General features: G+C 42.1%; 1 protein-coding gene across 8 annotated transcripts in view; it reads left to right on the forward strand.

Moving 5' to 3' along the window:
* Positions 1-5,728: 5,728 nt before the first annotated feature.
* The window catches only part of IQCM (IQ motif containing M), a 166,479-nt gene continuing 152,371 nt past the window's right edge, over positions 5,729-19,836 (forward strand). For 3 of the 8 annotated variants that reach the window (XM_025185513.3, XM_025185487.3, XM_025185515.3), the window contains exons 1-3: positions 5,730-5,806; positions 5,930-5,992; positions 10,204-10,295. In XM_025185513.3, the coding sequence (XP_025041298.2) occupies positions 10,274-10,295 (22 nt within the window). In that variant the 5' untranslated portion in view covers positions 5,730-5,806; positions 5,930-5,992; positions 10,204-10,273. Of the gene's footprint in view, positions 5,807-5,929; positions 5,993-8,208; positions 8,289-10,203; positions 10,296-11,333; positions 11,415-19,836 lie in introns of those variants that run through there. The other 5 variants (XM_025185501.3, XM_025185499.3, XM_075930016.2 and 2 more) reach the window with 4 other exon arrangements.

Genomic DNA, 19,836 nt, shown 5'->3' on the forward strand with positions numbered 1-19,836 from the left:
AGGTTGATAAAAATTTCAGCCTGTCACTTAAATTCATCCCTATGTCTGCCTACATGTTTCTCTTTAAACAGCCGATATTAGCTGCCTTTCACTTTTTGAAACGTCTGCTTTTCAGGATAAGATTTCCCAGGTGTGGGTCCACCTAAAGGTGAACTTTTTTTTTAGTAAAATTGAGCCACAAAGGTCAGGCTATTTTGAGTCAGAGAAGAGATTATTTCCCACTATTGGAAAAAAATTGTGCTTTCTAGCAGATGAAAGATTCTGTCCCACAAGACCTTCTGCTCCAATCTAGCAAAGGACTTCAGCCCATGCTGAAACAGGCTCGTGAATAGTCCCATTGACTTTCAGTATAGTAGAGTTGAGACAATATGTGTATGGCAAGAACTCCCAGCCATGTTTTTCAGACTAAATTTGTGCATCAGAAGCAGTGATGTTTAACCTAAGCTAGTGAGTGGGCTGCACAAGTGGCCCTCCTTCATCTCAGTGGACCGCAAGACCTTCTTAACCAAGATGGCTTCCCAGGATAGAGTAGTTTTGCTAATTGTACTTGTGTACCTACAATTTGCAGGATGTGCCAATTAACCTGCAGCAGCTCTTTGATTGGATGCAGAGGGAGCTCATGACTCTCATAGTCCATGGCTACGTCTACACTGGCCCCTTTTCCGGAAGGGGCATGGTAATTTTTGAGATCGTAATAGGGAAATCCGCGGGTGATTTAAATATCCCCTGCGGCATTTAAATAAAAATGTCCGCCGCTTTTTTCCGGCTTTTAGAAAAGCCGGAAAAGAGCGTCTACACTGGCCCCGATCCTCCGGAAAAAGCGCCCTTTTCCGGAGGATCTTATTCCTACTTTGAAGTAAGATCCTCCGGAAAAGGGCGCTTTTTCTGGAGGATCGGGGCCAGTGTAGACGCTCTTTTCCGGCTTTTCTAAAAGCCGGAAAAAAGCGGTGGACATTTTTATTTAAATGCCGCGGGGGATATTTAAATCCCCCGCGGATTTCCCTATTACGATCTCAAAAATTACCATCCCCCTTTCGGAAAAGGGGCCAGTGTAGACGAGCCCCATGTGCGTAATCAACATGCGTCTCACTTCATGTGCTTTGCTTTATGTATGTGTCACTTTTGTAACACCTTGGAGGAAAAAAAACAATTATGCAGAAGCTGGCTACTCTGCATGTGGGCAATGATAAGCAAAATGTTTTGCAGGGTACAAATAGAACCCTGGTGGGCCACGGGTTGTCCACCACAGATCTGAAGCCATATTTAAGCACCTTCATAAAAATGTCCTGATTTTTTTTGAATGAGTGCTGTTCCTAGCCTCAGATCATATTGACTGCAATGTGTAGGCACGCTGATGGGAGGGGCAAATTGAGCAGATGCTTCAGGGCCCCAGCAATTCAAAGGGGACCGATGCTCCAGCCACTGCTGCTGTCCCAATTGCAGCAGCAGTGTTTGGAGCCCTGAGCCCCTTTGAATTGCTACCAGAGTGCCACTCTGCATAGCTCTCAGGCCTGGAGGCCCTTCCAGGGACAGAGTCAGGTTCCCCCACACCTTGCCCCGGAGCCCGTGGTGGCTGTCAGCCCTGCTGGCAGTGTGCATTGTGACTATCGTTATGAAATACATTCCTTGGCTACAATCACAGAGATTTTGAACATTAGGTTCCTTATGATTTATCTTAAGCCTACATGTTTAATGAATCTCAATCCAGAGGGCAGAGCTATATTAAAACCATTGGTATTTTCGTATTTTGTTCATGGTGATTTTCCTTTGAAAAAATTCTGCATGTGGTGTGTGAGGCTACCAACTTTTAAATACATCTTTTTACATTGGGTTTCAAAAATTGTAAACACTGTGTGAATTATTTTTAATTGTATAATGCTGCAGAGGTAGGAGTAGGTTAGAAAGTAAAGGGAGACATTTTTCCCCCAAAGAGCTCATACTGTAGAAAAGAGAATAGTTTTCTATTGGCTGTTTAAAAAAATGGTGGAGAGAGATTTTCAGGAAGAAATGGGTTTCAGAGATGGATTTGAAGCTGAACAGAAAAAAAAGTTGATTATATTTTGAAGGATAGTGCTTCAGTCACTCAGTAGAACTGCTCTTTGTGTGAGTGCTCACCAGAGTATGTTAAGGGGCTTCACAATTTGATCCTCTGTCTTAATTTTTCCTCTATATGGAAAAAATAGTAATACTGAACATCAAGATGACCTCTGGCTAACTTCAGTAGGTAGTTTTAGGTTGTGTCTTAGTCATTTGCTGGTCAGAGTGCCACATGTCAGGGAGAAGAAAAATTCACCTTGTTGAAGGCTTGCAGTAAAATACTTTCCCTTAACTACCTTTAGTACAAAAGGGGCAATTGTGGTTCAGAGACCCCATTCCTCCTGGCCTATTTTGAGGGTAGCCTGGTACAACTTATGCACCACCACTACATCAGAATAAAAAATGGCACCAAAACAAAACAAAAATAGTCATTGCTACCACTCCTGAGTGATTACTGTCAAACTAATCTGTACAGAAATGGAAACCCACAATTCTTTAGTGAAGTCTACCATGTTGTTTGTTCTTTCTTGGGGATTCCAGGGAAGCTAATGTTCCACTCATCTTCCACATGTCCCTTAAATTCTAGACCCCTTTATTTAATATTCTCAGATGCAGTATTTTAACAATATTCTCACTGACACTAATGCATTTCATTATCTGAGGTAGTCTTTCTGCTACTTTCTGCAAATTCCAAATAACTTCTTAAATTTCAGACAGTGTTTCCTATTTCTGCTGTATGGAGGAGTCGCAGTATATTATAGAGATTGAAACTGGGTGGACATTTAACCAGTTTTAAGCTGCTGAGTCTTCCATCTCAGGAGAGGAATGTGAGCAGCCAGTACATTTAGAAGTTGGTGATAAGTAGATTTTGAGAGAGGTCATTTATTATTTTACTTCCTGTCCTCTCTGTCATTTTTGGGCATATAATCACTTTAGTTTGCTTTTTAGTGGATTTGTTGGCCTTCATCATGTCTTCAACCACATCTGTCCTGAAGTCTTTCCCTGGAGAGGGAGTTGGAGGAGGCTAAATGGTAAAAAGGCGAAAGGACTTTGAGGGTAAGTTAGTTTTATGTAGGAACTAGAATTGAGAGAGATTTTGAACCACTGGTAGCTTTTTTTCTGTTATGAATTTGTACACCTAACCTAGAGCTCTTGATGAATACTTAATTCAAAGTAATAATATAAATAATAAAATATGAATAAAAATGAATATGCACATAGTAACAATGCCTCACATCAGTCTTGATTGAATATACTCTGTTCACCCTTTTCATCAGAAGTTTTATTTCTTCAAACTTTGAAATATTTTTGTTTGTCTTAATCTTCTGCCATTTGTTTTTCTGTGTTGGAATTGAAATATTCATTCAGTTTGGACTAACTCCAGCTACCAGAAGAGTAATTACTTCTCGTATTTTACACATCCACTAGAGTATCGGTTCCCAAACTAGGGGGAGAGGGGGAGGATTCCAAGGGTGGCACAAGGTGACCCAGCTCCCCCCCATCATTTCCCCCCACCCAAAGAAAGAGCCCGCGCTGCTGCTACCTCCTATGAAAGTGGAGGTAGCGCCAGCTTCTTGAAGCATGGGGAATGGGGAAAGGAAGTCCTGTAGCTGCACGCCAGAACTGGCATCTCAGGAAGAGTGTGCACTGTTTCCCTCTCCCAAACAGCGGGTGTGTTTCCTGAAATGCCAGGTCTGTCATGCCGCCGGCGACTTCCTTCCCCCTGCTTCCTGCCTGCGCGGGGTGGGGGGGGAGGGGAGACTGGGGGTCCAGGGACTGTGCCAGCTCCAACTGCTCAAGCAGCATGTGGCTTCCATGGGGAGTGGAGGAGCAGGTTACATGCTGCCTGAGCAGTGAAACACAGTGTGCAGAGCAGGGCCAGCTGGGGATTCCCTCACTGACCCTGGGCTCCATGTGCCGCTGTCGCTTTGAAATGCTGCGGGGAACATGGGACCAGTGGGGGACTGCCTGAATCCCCTGCTGATCCCATACACCCCGCAGTGCTTTTGCCTTTGAAGTGTAGCAACAGCCCTTATAGACTATTGCATCGACTATTCAATTAGCCTTTTAATCTAAATTAACATTCCTAATCCACTACCTCCTCCATCCCAAACACACAATGCAATGTAAGTTTTCTTCTTCTGGTGACAGTTATATTGTGAACACATTTTGCTCTTTTCCAGTACATTTTACCTGGCTCTTCCACCTTTGTCTGGCTATACTGAAAGGAGAACAGGAGGCAATTGTAATAATTTAATCAGACCACAATTATATTATCAGATGTCTGGGACTCCATGTTTGTTGAACTAATTATCTGGGTTCTACCAACCCCTTCTCATTTTCCATTCAGGTCTCCCCAGCCAACCAAAGGCTCGGACTTTACCACCTCCCCACCCCAGAAGGATTAAGGTGGGCTATAAGAAAAGGGAGCTGGCTCCCTGCCATACCAGTCATAGAAGCCCCGAGTCCCACTCTCCATCGTTCCATTCCTTTAATCAGCACCTCCTTTTAAAGTCCCTTACTAGACCATTTATCTGATCACTAGATGGTCCAGTACCTGCACTGGACATCTGCCCCACACTTACAAAATGTGTTGACATGTATGGAATAACCCACTACCTTAATCACCACAGTAAGTCCTCCCTGACACTCACTGTATGAAAGGCAAAAATAAACCCACTGTACCTTGGCAAATATGGCAGTGAGGGAAAAAATTCCTTCCCAGCCCCCATAAAAGGAGGGACTAGCACAATGCTCACAGGAGGTCCTTACCAAATCTGATATTACCACATCAGGGTGGGTGCTGCCTTGCTTGCTGCCTGGAAAAAGGGTTTCTAATATCTGGGCTTGTACCTTTTAAAATCTTCCACCCTTATGTTTTGGAAAATAAGTCAACATAGCCAAGCTGAAGCCCACCCACCTTTTGTCCGAGTTTCTAATCCTCCTCCTCCCCCACTTGTAAAGCACTGCTACCTTCCCTCTACCAAGCCTAGACAACATCCTTCACCTCCATTTTAAGTGTGGTGCCACCATTCTCTTAAATCTTTGACTTCTGGAGAATTCCACAGAAGTCAATGTGTCATGTTCTAGGAGCCGAGATTAAACGATTCACTGATCTATTTTAATAAATGCTATTTTATCATGCATTTGCTATATAATTTATCTAATGAGTCATCAATTTAGCATGTACTGTACATATTACTGATATGATTTACCAGGTAATACACTTGGTTCAAAAGATGTATTAGATTTGATAGGTGTTGATTAGAAGTCATCTTACTTTGAATTAATCTGATTTACAATGATGTATGTCACTTTCCAAAAGCAATGTATTGGTTCTGATAAATGGCCTATTATTAAGTGGAGAATTAATATATTGTAACAGGTGAAACATTTAAATATTATATGTTTGAAAGATAGTATTTGACTAAACAATATACTGTCTGCATGTCTTAACTTTTCATATATGAAAAGCTATGCTGAATAATATATCTGCATTGTATGTCTTTCTGAGTTTTGAACTATATACTACTTTACATTCTAGATTAGAAATTCATCATCAGGTGATCTTAGTTTTATTTATCTAAGTTTAATCTTCATTTAAATTGTGGTAAAATTAATCTCCTTCCCAGCTGAAACTTCTAGCTTTACATAAGTGAAGATTAATTGATTTCACAGAGTTCTGATGACATCATAAACCACAAGAGCAAGCTTGGAATGGTTCACTGAAGTCACAACATGAAGATGGACTGATAGGTTATCATGTACAGTTAGTATTAATCTTATTTTAGTATAACAAATATGAATTGGAGGGAAAACAATGATTGAAACTTAAAAAGAAGATTTCTAACAGTTGGGAAAGGAATTATTTTAATCTCTCTTTCATTTCCAGAACTAGATGAAGGAATTTGCTCTGCTGCTATATGCCACCTGCAGTATAATGCTCTCCAAAGAGGTAATATTTTCATTGTTGTGAAGAGGTTCGATTTTTAAACTATTTGGCTGTATCCAGCTGTGCTGGGCAACAAAATGGAAACCTAATCCTCAATGCGAGGGAAAAATATAGGTTTCAGTGCATTCAGCCCCGGCTTCCATACTTGACGGTAAGCACCTCCATGCAGTAAGGGTATGTCTACACTACCACCCTAGTTTGAACTAGGGTGGTTAATGTAGTCATTCGAAGTTGCAAATGAAGCCTGGGATTTAAATATCCCGGGCTTCATTTGCATCTTGCCGGGCGCCGCCATTTTAAAATCCCTGTTAGTGCGGACTCCGTGCCCGCGGCTACACGCGGCACAGAGTAGGTAGTTCGAATTAGGCTCTCTAATTCGAACTACCGGTACACCTCATTCCACGAGGAGTAACGGTACTTCGAATTAGAAAGCCTAATTCGAACTACCTACTCGGTGCCGCATGTAGCCAAGGGCACGGAGTCCGCACTAACGGGGATTTAAAAATGGCGGCACCCGGCAAGATGCAAATGAAGTCCGGGATATTTAAATCCCGGGCTTCATTTGCAACTTCGAGTGACTACATTAACCACCCTAGTTCGAACTAGGGTGGTAGTGTAGACATACCCTAAGGGATCAATCCTTCTGAATGGCACAGGCCTGGAGACGAAGCTGAGGAAGCAGTTGAAATCTGCTTAGACGTTATTTCTATTTGATGTAGTAGTAATTGTCTATTTCATTTCGGGTCTGTCTACACTGCCACCGTAGTTCGAAGTAGGGTGGCTAATGTAGGCATTCGAACTTGCAAATGAAGCCCAGGATTTAAATATTCCGGGCTTTATTTGCATGTTCCCAGATGCCACCATTTTTAAATGCCCTGTAGTTCAAACACTCTGCTCACGGCTACATGCGGCACGGACTAGGTAGTTCGAATTAAAGTTCCTAATTCGAACTACCATTATTCCTCCTGCACCCCAGTTCGAACTACCCTTCCATAGTGTCCTGGAAGGAGAAAGTGATGAGGCTGTGCAGTGCAGCTCCAGAGGGCATCTTACTAACATAGGAGTGAGGAACCCAGGGACGGTCTTCGCAGTGATTCAAGCAGATTTTGCAACATTTATGGGGCTTCAGTTCTGCTGAAGCAGTTGAGGGTAATGGCCAGTGTCCTCCCAGTAACATAATGATTAGGAAATGGCCTCAGGGGAAAATTGGGCTTTTGTAGGCTTAGTTGCCTGTTGCCCAGTAAGCATAAAGACAATTCCTATAACTAGAAACAAAAACGTATTGTAGTAAGACTAATATCTAAAAGTGTGTTACTGCTGAGATCTTGCTAAGATCTTGATAGAGACACACAGAGAGAACTGTAAATGTCTGACTGCCTTTTGGAACGATCTCCATATTTTTTCACAGTTCTTAAATCTTTTACTGTATTCATTGTTTGATGGTCAGTCAGGTTAAGCAGATAAACAGGCATACAACAAAGGAGGCATAACAGGGTCAAACTTTTCAAAAGTGGTCTCACTAAACTTGATGTGTCTTTGTTTTTGTGTACCCAAATTGAGATCTAAGATTTCTTTCTCAGGGTTGCTTAGCATCCTAACTCCCATCCTCTTCAGATTGTCATGAGATACTCAACGTTTTAGAGAACAGGAATAGGAAGTCATATGTTGGGCATCTAAATATCAGTGATAACTTTTTAATATGTTCACTTGAATATTTCTTTATTAAGGACCTATTTAGCTATCCTTGAATATGTATGAATATACTCTCTACTTGTTGCAAAATGGTCACAGTTGATCTGTACGTGAGACTGATGCCATTTCAAGTTCACCATCTGGAAAGTTCCAGAAGTTCTCTCTATGGCAGAACAGAGGTAGCTGCACAAAACCCTTGCCAATGTGTTTCATTGCTTTGATTGATTTTATATGAGGATGCCGGTAGCAGCTTTTCTTTGCTTCATTGCTCTTCTCATCTATTTTGATTATATTTGCTATAATTTCCTCCCTGTTTTTTCACTTTTTACCTTTTCTCAAATAATCAGTAATCTCTGATTGCTGACATTTCTCTAGATATGAAGAATATCTCAGAAAAGTCTGTAGTGTTGAACTCAGAGGTAAAGATCTTTCTGGACTTCTGCTTTTTTGGGGAGGAAGGGGGCTTGCTCTGTATCCATACAATGGATGTCTTGGATCATACACCAATTTTTGTCTCTATTTTCTAGGGGTAACATCCCACCTCCCTGATAATGATGACACTTGGTTGGTTTCAAGGTCCCTGTGATAATCCTACAGAATTGATTGAGTTCAGTTTTAATTCTGTGTGCTTGGCTCAAGTGTGATAGTACTGTGGCAGAGTACATGGCAGTTAAGTAAAACGAGGCAAGACTGATTGCTCAGTGTGTCCCCAGTTCTTGAAGTTCACTCTTTGAACTTCTTTGCTTTTTCGTATTTTGGTTTCAGTTTAAAGTGGCCATCCCATGATGTGCTGGATATTCACATTACTATATGATCCCAAAGTATCTGGAGTTTTGATCAACTTGATGGTGTTTCATATGGGAGGTGTGCACTTGTCTCACTAAAATTAATATTTAGGAACAATAGGTTTAGATAGTGGCTTTAGGAGGAACTAGAACAAAGCAATTGGATTTTTTAAAACTTCAGTCCATTTTATGACTCCAGCTGCTGTCAAATGCTACTGGGGTAGGGACAGGGCTGGCCCACAACATTTTGGCACCTGAGGTGGGGAGCTCAAATGATGTCCCCCTGCCTCCTCGCTTGAGCCAAAACTTTGAAAGGTCTCAATTCTCTGGGTCCTAGTGGCGCCCCCTCCTACCCTGCCCCAGTCTGGCACCTGAGGCGGCCACCTCAGGTTGCCTCATGGTAAGGCCAGCCCTGGATAGGAAGAAGGATACATCTGAGTGTCTTTTTGATACTCTCCAGCTGAATTTTTTTTCCTTTTTCTTACTGCTAGCTAGCTGTATCCAATACATGACGGCCAGAAGATCATTTCTCTTTGCTAACGAACTATCTTATCTAATTTCTATTCTTGGAAAGGAATCCTGGTCCAATCTGAGATGGGCAATATTTACTATTCATGGGCAGTTTTCATATTTTTCAATTTTCATGCTGCTTTTCTCCTTCTAGGACGTTAAATATTTGCTGTTGGCTGTATATTTTCTTATAATATTTCTGAACTCTTAATGGTCGTGGTAACAAAGTAATCTGATACATTTTAATTCTCAAGTGCCTGTTAGAGCTCAGATAGCTTTGGAATTGCTTGTTCTGGAGCTTTCCAAGGGGTGACCTTTCCAGATGTCATCTTCTCTCACAGCTACTTGTTTTCTACAGCAGCCGAGGGGCATTCTCCTCTCCCCCCAGAAAATAACTCTTGGAGAATGGGTCTCTTCCAAGTACATGAATTAGAAGTTAAAACAAATTTACGCATGAAGCTTATATCTGTGAACAAAATAACACATGTAAAAGTACCAGACTAACTGTAGCTTCTTGGAATATAGCAAACTGAATGTGTGTGTGTTAGTGAAGTCATGACAAAATGACATACTGTATTTTCCGGCATATAAGACGACTTTTGATGCTAAAAAGCATCCCCCAAAAATCGGGGGTCGTCTTATACGCCGGGTATACAGGCGGCGAGGCAGCCCGAGCCCCTCCGCAGCTTTGCAAAGCCTCGGGGGAAGCCGGTGGCGGGGCATCCCAGGTGCGCCTGGGCTGCCCCGCCGCTGGCTTCCCCCGTGGCTTTGCAAAGCCGCGGAGGGGCTCCGGCGGCGGGGCAGCCCCGCTGCTGGGGCATCCTCAGAGGCTTTGCTCCCAGTGTCCCTGGTCTGCTGGAGACGGTCCCCAGCAGACCAGAGGCACCGGGAGCAAAGCCGAAGCGGCGGTGGGGTGCCGCGCTTCTGAGGCTTTGCCAGAGCTGCTGTGGCTTTGCTCCCGGTGCCTCTGGTCTGCTGGGGACCGTCTCCAGCAGACCAGGGACACTGGGAGCAAAGCCGGGGAGGCGGAGGGGCGCTGGGGTATAAGATGAGAACCTATCTTTTAACTACAAAATTAGGGGGTCGTCTTATACGCCCAGTAGCCTTATACGCCGGAAAATACGGTAGTCCAGAGAGTGGGCTCAGGCTGCTCAGGTCACATTAATGGGACACATTTGCATATTCACTTATAAGACAAGATAGTTTAATTAAACTATTTTTATTTAGGAGAAACAAATATTTGCCTGGGACTGGAACTCGTTAACTATTGCTGAGCCGTTGACTTCAACTGAATTTTATGGACACTACTCAAACAAAATGTAAGTGAGCACATATAAGCAATAGTCGCATATTTATATAGTTAAATATAACAAGGTAACAAAGGGGGAAATAGTATCAGAGGGGTAGCTGTGTAAGTCTGAATCTGCAAAAGGGGGAAATATAGTACTATTTCATCGTAACATCTACAGAGTGCTTTAAATATACTAATTTTTACAACAATTCTGAATAATGGATTGTTGTTGTTCACAGATAAGAAAACTGAGGCAGAGAGGTTTAGCAATTTGTCAAAGGGAAGCAGTGTCAGAGCTGGAATGAGAAACCTAGAAATTAATGGTTGGTGGTCTTGTGCTCAGACTTACTATTAGGCAACATTACTTTCGCACCACTATAGCAATTTATTAGCCAAAAGTGGAAGAGGAAAATATGCCAGCTACATTCCAGACTTTTTAAAATAGATTATACTCTAGCCACTGTGTACTTTCTTGAAATTTCAAAGTTAAATGAGACTTTTCCATATGAAAGCTACCTTATGTGAACTGTTGTTCAGCAGGAAAGGACTCACTGCTCAAAGATCTGCTTCATATTTCTTCATGCAATGTTGTTTATCCTCATAATAGCTGACTTCTGAACATAATCTATGAAGTAATATCTTTAATGTCAACACTGCAAGGTTATTTCTTTTTCTTTTTCTTTTTTTTTAAAGTAAAAGGTAGTGGCATGGTAAGAAGCAGTTAACCAAAGGTCATTCTTGGTAGAAACAACAGTTCAGAGAAATAGTCTAGATTTTAAGAATTATAGAAATACATTTCATGCACTCTTTCTGAAAAATGACTCCACTTTGTGAAGTATAAAAACTGAATGCTCTCCTGACTGACTGTAGCTACTTGAACATAGTCATTTTCAAGAATTGTATTAGGAGCTCCAGTGTCATTTTGATGAGGAAGAAATGTTTTCAATGATTAGAATTAAGAGGCTTCTTGCTGAGTGTCCTGCTGCTCCACTAGTCATTGTTTCAATCACAAGAAATAACCCTGCAGTGATGTATCAAACTTTTCTACTTCCTATGGTGCATTCAGAGGTCAGCTGCACTGAGAATACAGAAGCCTCTGTGATAGAATAAAAGGAAGCCTGCGACCTTATAAATCATCATGAAAGAGGTAAAAATTGATGCCTTAAGAAAACAGGATTACTTTTTTGTTCAGATAGAAGGATAAAGGAATAAGTTATATTTTTGGACAACTTTTTGAGAGAGGAGAAATAAAGGCTCTGCAGCATCTACTTTGAGATAATGCGATATTGGTTTTGGCCAGTTTTGCATAGAGTGATGAGTTGAATACTCTGTATTACTTGTTCATATTTTGAGAAGCCATTTTCATTTGGGTTATAATTCTAAGATGACTTCTAAGGATAAACATTGATGCTTGGAAACCTTAAGAGTCAGGGAAAATTGTAAGCAAATTGTATATTTGAAAAACAAATGGCAGTTCATTTTATAGGGAAGTATTTGCTCAGTTCCTCTAGGTTGCATATACACTGCACCCTTACCTCGAAATAAGCTATGGAATTTGTGTTAAACAAATTGTGTAGCTTATTTTAAGGTAATTTCAAAATAGCTTATTTTGAAATTTGGCACTGTCTAACACTGTGCTAGATTTTGAAATAAAACATTATTCCAACAAGTCCCTTAGCGCTACAGGGATGCCGGAATAGCACACACATTATTTTGAAATATATTTCAAAATAATGGGCATGTTTAAAGACATGGAATAGCTATATCGGGATACTTCTTATATAAGCTTAGCAGTACAGGCTGTACCTCCCAAAACCAGCACTCTTTGGTCTAGCAACATCCGTGCTCCAGTAGGACCACAAATGTTCCTGGATCAGAGAGCCCTGGAAGCCTCACAGCGGGAGGGCCAGCAGACCACCTGAGGGCAGTGGAGCCCACAGCAGCAGCACTAGAGCCAGAGCCCATGGAAGTCCAGCAGGGACTGGAGCCCATGACCTGGCAGCCTGCCAATGGCAGCAGGGCTGGTGACGTGGCCAGGGTGAGCACAGGTGCAAGGGGGAGAGGGAGGGAAGACAGCAGTTGGGTCAGTAAGGGAGCATAGGCTAAAGAATTTTAGCTGGTCACTTTTTAATCAAGCCCATAATGTTAGGATTTCTTTTAGAAAGACATCCAATCTTAAAGACTTCACCACTTCCCTGCTCCAATGATAACAGTTCTCACTGTTAAAAAAATAAATGGAGCATTAGTTCTACTTTGAATTGGTCTAACTTCTGCTTCCACCCAATGGATTCTATTTTACCTTTCATTGCTACACTAAAAAGCCTTTTACTATTTGAAATTTTCTCCCCATGTAGGTACTTATAGAGTGTGATCAAAGCAACTTTAACCTTCTCTTGAATAAATCAAATAGATTGACCTTCTTTGAAAACTACCTAGCAGTAAGATACTATTTTTCCAGACCTTGAATCACTCTGTTTGCTCTTCTGAACCCTTTCTTCAGTTCCATTTATAGCATTACAATAATGGTCTCACTAGTGCTATATATGTAGGTAATACAACTTATACTTCTTTCCTCCAGATGGTACATCCAAGGACTACATTAGTCCTCTTAGCCACAGTTTCACAATGGGTACTCATATACAGTTTGTTGTCCATCACAATTCCTCAGTTCTTTTGAGATCACTTCACAGAATACAGTCTCTCATCTTATGTGACCTACTTTCTTTGTTTCTAGATTTCACCTTATATTTTAAATGATAAATAGCTGTTTTAAAATTCAACAGAAGCTGCCTTAGAGATTGTTCTGTAGAACCAACAAGCCCTTATTTGCCACCTGAAATGGGGTGGCACTCGGCTCCTGTGAGTGCCCCCTTCTGGTAGAGTGCAAGTCTGCGCTCCCTTAATCTGTCAGCCAAAAGCCTCTTAGGCAACTCAGCCCTCCAGCCAAGTCACATAACCTGTGTGTGGACCATCACAAACCCCTTCTGGGGTACATTCTTAACAGGGGCCCATCTTGGTGCCCTCTGTTAGTTTCCTTCTTAGTCTGCTCCGCATTAGGGTAGAGAGTGGTGCCTCCAGGGCTTCCCTTCCTGGAGATAGTCCTTGCCTTTGCCTCAGGGCTTTGCCTCAGTCTCAATATAGTCCACAATACCTCTCCACACAGAGCTCTCCATGGTGCTGCTGTTCCCTCAGCCAGCCAGTCACCTAGTCTTCACTGCTTCAGATTGCCAGTGGCACTGAACTGACTCTGTTCCTGCAGCTCCTTTTAAGGGACTTCTTGGCCCCTGATTGGCTGGTTCCTCCACAGCCATCTAGCCATGGCCTTCTGGGACAAAGTGTGGCAAGGCCACAAGACTCCACTACGGAGTTTTGGGGCCTGGTCACCCCATTACTCCACCTCTACCAATTTTCTTTTCTATCTGAAAACCTTGCCAACAATAATTCTATGCTTGCTTACAAATCATTGACAAGTATTAGAGTATTGGGCCCCAACAGAGCCTTACAAGACCCTATTTAAAAACAATTCTGTTGGATGGTCTTCCTATAATAAGTTTGAGGTCTATCAGTTAGGTGGCTTTTTAATAAATGTGTTAGGTACTGTACTACATTTAAAAAAATCAAAATATCATGTGGCAATGAGTCAAATGCTTTATGGAAGGAAGTATAAGCATATCATAACATGGTTATTTTAACCAATTTTTTTCTTATAAAACAAAACAAAGCTCTGAATCTTACAGTCGGGGCTCAAAATCCAACCCTCCATTTCCATAAAATCAGCTCATCTTTTGGAGACGGTAAGGAAGTGGTATTTTGCAATTCCATTTTGTATTCTAAAGTGCTTTTCAAATTTAAAAATATCAGAACAGCTTGGGTGGGTGGGAAGAGTCCTGCTGTTCTCAGTGGGAAGACTGGGACTTGATGCTGAGACTCGATGGGAACAAGAGTTGCTGTTGCAGGGCTAGTTACTCCACTGTCCCTTCTCTGATCTTTCCAAAGCCATTAGCTTAGCTGCCTTCTGGCTTTATCTTTGCTGGGGTGAAATCATACATTTTTCCCATTCTTAAGACAGGCCCTGGCTTATAGTACACAGTCTAACAATTATACTCACCCAATAGGTACAATTAGGCCCAGCACCTCTATTTCTTCTCTTTAGGACTCTAGAATGAATGTTGAATAGAGTGACCAGAATCGAGTGACCAGACAGCCTTCTTAAATCAATGTGTTTAACCTCAACATTAGGAATAAAGCCTTTAGAGAAAAGGATTTTAGAACAATAAGCAATCTCTGTACATGTCCATTTTAACTAAAACCCTATCACCCTATGATAGATGGCTTAATCAGGTTTATCTTCTTTAGATATCCTAGTGGGTTTGGGTTTGACAATGAACAGCTCCCCGATGGAAATTGCTTTGCCTCTGGATATAAAATCTTTGAAACAGTTTGTCATGGGGTGGTTATGCCCATTTCCACTTTGAGGCAGGGCTTTAAGCCTGTCAGACACCTCAGTGCATGTTTTACCCCATGAGTGTCACAGTCCCAAGTGTCCCCAGATCTCTCACTATCCCTTCTCCCATACAAGAGTCCAGCTATCAAGGTCCATAGCAACCCCACTGTTGCAATAAGGCAAAAGATCTGGTGGCCCAAGTCAGTACAAATCCCTGTTCTCAGGGCAATAGAGTCCAGCTGTCTGAGTCAATAGCAGCCCCCAGTGTATAGGACAATAAGGCCCACTGGCCAAAATCAGCACCAACAGCTCCCTGAAGTAAGACCTAGCAGCCAGAGTCCACAGTTACAGCAGTAGCACCCCTTTTGGGGGTTAGTGGGATGAGATAGGGGGCAGTGTTCCGGCTAAGCTGTAAGTCACAGCAGCATAGCTTCACAAGAGATGAATCAGCCCCACCAAGTCAATCAGCCCCACCCAAACATGGAGCCCTGAGCTTTTGAGCGCACAGCATAGGCGGAACATGGGTAGGGGGACCCAAGCCCTCACTCTCCAACAGATCCCAGCCCAGGGCTCTATAAGTGGTGGGTGGGTCCCACCATTAACTCAGAGGGGAATCCCCCCACTACACACTGAGCTCTCAGAGTTATGACCTCCTCGCCCTGCACCGCTTCCTACCAGCCTCCCTTGGTGGTCTGCTTCCTCTCCAATTTCATCCGGGCTGAGGGCTTCTCCGGCTGTTCTCCACTGGCTGGTTTCCATGGCTCCGTCCATCTGCCACTCTTCTTCCAGAGCTCCCAAAGCAGCTCCTTCCTCCACAGTGGTCAGCCCTGACTGAGCTGGTCCAGGGGTCTTTATACTCGTCTTCCAGCTGAATCACAGCAGGGCTGTGGTGGTGGGGTGCTCTAAACCAGTTAGCCCAATTTACCACTTCAGGTCCAGTGTGGGGTTGGTATACCCCATGACACAGTTTAAGGATCTTTTACTCTGCTGGCTCTGAGAATTGGCCCCTTGTAAAAATGAAACTAATTAGAATTAAGAACCCAAGGAATGGTGGGTAAATATTCTAGTACCTAGTTCATAAATAACTTCAGAGCAGCCCCATGACTATCACAAGAGGTACATGCTGGTGCCTTCTTTGTGTTCCCTTTGTCTTAATACCTGCAAGATCTAAGGACAGTTGTAATGTGTCAGGGGATTCACCCAGTCTTTCTGGAAGTGGAATTTGGGGTATGCATGACTTAGCTGAATTTTGTTGACTCTTAAGGCTGGGATCTTCAAAAATGCTCATCCTTGGCCCAAATCTGTTTTTAAAATAGATAGTAAGATAATCTACATGAGCTAATTATTGGGATGTTTACTCTGTGAATGTGTGGTTTGGTTTAAAAGCAGACTATAAAGAAAACAAGAAGAATGACTCAACCTAAGCCACCTCCTAAAAAACACTTCAGAGTTAAGTTGTTGAGGTCAATGTGTGGTGTTCTCTTGCCAACGCTCGATTTGACCTAGTGTGCATTCTCCCAGAAAAATTTAAAGAAAGCATCCATTCTACTGAATTATAATGGCTTTCTTAGGGCTCCTGTTTAGAAAAATAATTCAGATTGTTTAGTCAAAGGGAGGAAAGATAAATGAATGGCTCTTTCATTACAATATGTTCATTTTTACCATGTAATACCTGATTAGGCGGTGGTTCATTTTTTATGTATAATTACACAACTCTGTTACATGAATAAAGATATAAAATAATCATGCAGAGTAGAGTAATATATCATTCAGGTATTTATGGAGCAAAGAGACAGGTGTTTAGAGAGAATTCTTAATAAAGATAAATGACTGAAACTTACTTATGTGCATTTGTTTCCCATATGAATAGACTGTGAAAAGGATACTCAGACCAGATCAAACTATGATCACTATGATGATGTGGGCCTTTTAATCAACATACGGTACTTTATACTGTATCATGTTCAGTTGGGCTACATAGTCACACTGGGGAAGTGCGCCTCCCAGCCTGGATTGTTAGACTCGGTGGAACAAGGTTTGCATGCTAACTTTGAAGCCTAGGCTTCAGAGCACTTCAAAGTGCTGTCTATGCAGCTATTTTTAGAGCACTAGCTTGAGTCCTGCTAACCTGAGTCTAGTGGCCTGGAATGGGAGGCTTGCTTCTGCGAGATGTGTAGACATACCTTAAGTCTCCCTTTTCTTTCTGCTGCTCTATCTTTTTACCTCCAAACTCATGGAATGCAAAATTTGTAAATGTTGCCTTCAGTTCTTCTTCTAGAACTCCAGCCTATATAATCTCTGGTCAAAGTGCCATCCTCTGCACTACACAGAAATTGCTCTCACCTGGCCAAATCTTAGGACCTCTCTTAATTCCTGTTCTCCATGCTGCTAGAGACACCCACAATCAAACCGCCTTTCTGTGCCAGGAAAAATAATGAAGCAAATCATTAAGGAATCAATCTGTAAACAGTCTGAAAAAGAGAAGACTGAGAGGGGACATGATATCAGCTTTCAAGTATTTAGAAGGGTATCACAACGAAGAGTGAGAAAAATTATTCTCCTTAACCTCTGATGATAGGAGAAGCAGCAATGGGTTTACATTTCAGCAATGGAGGCTTAAATTGGACGTGAGGAAAAACTTCCTCACTGTCAGGGTGTTTCAGCACTGGAATAGATTGCTTAGGAATGTCCATAATTGGAAATATTTAAGATCAGGTTAGATAGACATCAATCAGGGATGATCTAGATGGTGCTTGGTCCTGTCATGAGGGCAGGGAACTGGACTTGATGACCTCTCGAGGTCCCTTTCAGTTCTAGTATTCTATGGTTCTAGTTTCTGGAAGGCATTTTATTGTGTACCATTCAAAGATCTAATTCATACCTTTCCTGAGCTGATAAAACCTTTTCCAGTTCTAGTACTTTATGATTCTGTGATTCCGAAAATCTTGTTTTCCATTGACTTTGGTGTCTCTTTTATTCTCTGCCAATTTTTCTGATTATGTCATCATCACATCTTTCCCTGAGGTTTTTGTGCCCCCTTCTTTTTTTCCTTTTAAACCATTTCTCTGGGTGATTTTATCCATTAATATTACTTCAACTATTTACTTTTTAGTGAGTCCCGGGATATCTGTTGGAAAAGTAGCAGATCCAATAAATTCTTAGGATGTGTTGGGGATAACTTCTTGTTTCAAAAGGTGAGGCTGTAACCTGGGGACAGCCAGTTTGGTTTTGGTTCTGGCTAATAGGGAAGAATTGGTTGTGACTATGAAGGTAGAAGATAATTTAGATGATAGTGATCATGAAATGATCAGCTTCATGATTCTAAGGAAAGAAAGGAGTGAGAGCAATAGAATAAGGATAATGGACTTCAAGAATAGATTTTTAGCAAGCTCAGAACTTGTCAGAAGAGACTCGTTGGAAGAAAATCAAAGAAGAAAGGAGTTGAAGAAAGCTAGCAGTTTCTCAGGAGACAATATTAAAAGGCAAAAAGCAAACTATCCCAATAAAAAGGAAAGAGAGTATAGCAAAAGGCCACTGTGGCTGCAGTAAGCATTCTTTAATGACTGAACATTAAAAAGGAATCTTACAAAAAGTGGAAACATGGATAAATTTCTAAAGATGAATACAAAAGAAAAGCCTGAGCATGTAGGGATAAAATCAGAATGACTTTAGCAGAAAGTTAGTTGCAGCTAGCAAAGGACATTAAAGATAATAAAAGACAATTTAAATATATTAGGAACAAGAAAAAAGAAAGTGTCTACCTATCAGGCTAGGATAGGTAAGGCAGCTAAGAACAGATGACACCCAGAACTCTAGAGTTGCTTAATGCCTATTTTATTTCAATCTTCAAGAGATTTTTTTTTTTAATTTGAAAAAAAAGTGAACTATGACCAGATACTCAACAGGATTCATATTAACAAGAGGTAAGGAACACAAGCCATAATAGGGAAAGAACAGGTCAAGAAATATTTGAATAAGTTGTATATGCTCAAGTTGGCAGGCCCTGATTAAATTAAACTTAGGGTACATAAGGGATCTAGTTGAAGTAATCTCAGAACTAAAATGCAGGACAATGTAGCACTTTAGAGACTAACAAGATGGTTTATTAGATGATGAGCTTTCGTGGGCCAGACCCACTTCCTCAGATCAAATAGTGGAAGAAAGTAGTCACAACCATATATACGAAAGGATACAATTAAAAAAAATGAACAAATATGAAAAGGACAAATCACATTGCAGAACAGGAGGGGGATGCGGGGGGGGGGGGGAAGTGTCTGTGAATTGATGATATTAAAGGTAGGGAGAGTGGGATGTTTGTGAGTTAATGGTATTAGAGGTGATAATTGGGGAAACTGTCTTGGTAATGGGTGAGATAGTTCAAATGCTTGTTAAGTCCTTGTTGGAAAGTGTCGAATTTTAACATTGGGTTGGAGTAGGGGGTGGCACTTACCTTGAGGGGAATCCCTGAAGTGGTGGCATGCCCCTGCAGCTTCTATGGGCTAGGAGGCTGGGGGGTTCCCGGCTAATAGGAGCTGAAAAGTCAGAGCTCGTGGTGGGGACAACATGTGGAGGAGCCCTTTGGCCTTCTCTCCACATAGGAGATGAAAGGCTGTGCTTACAGCTTCGGGGAGCTGTGAAAAACCAGGAAGGGAGGTAGAGGAGGGGTAAGTGTATAATCAATTGTCTGTAACATAAAACAATTGTGGATGATTTCATTTGGGAATTAATAGATGGGGTAAAGAAGGGGATGCACCTCTGAAAGATCCCATAAATGTGAGCAGGTAGGAGAGAGGAAAGTCAGTCAGTTTTGGGATTTATTAAGGTCATAGGAGCTGACTTCCCGCATTCTCGAGGAATGTCTGACTCCAGCTCTGCCCAGGCCTAACCCCACGCTGCCGTCTGCTGCTCTGCCTCTTCCTTATCCCTCCCCCTAATTTCTCCTGCATGCCACTGAACAGCTGATCATGATAGGTGGGAGCTGCTGATTGGCTGGGTCCATTGGCAGGCAGGAGGGACAGAGCTGGGTGGGAGGGAAATGCTGATCTTCTGGACTGCTGGTGGCTGCCAAACACCCATAGTTTCCCCCCTCCTCCCGCATAGGGACTCCAGCCCCAGCACACCCAAA

Source organism: Pelodiscus sinensis, chromosome 4 (genome assembly GCF_052426305.1).
Source record: "Pelodiscus sinensis isolate ZL-2025 chromosome 4, ASM5242630v1, whole genome shotgun sequence".
Lineage (NCBI taxonomy): Eukaryota > Metazoa > Chordata > Testudines > Trionychidae > Pelodiscus > Pelodiscus sinensis.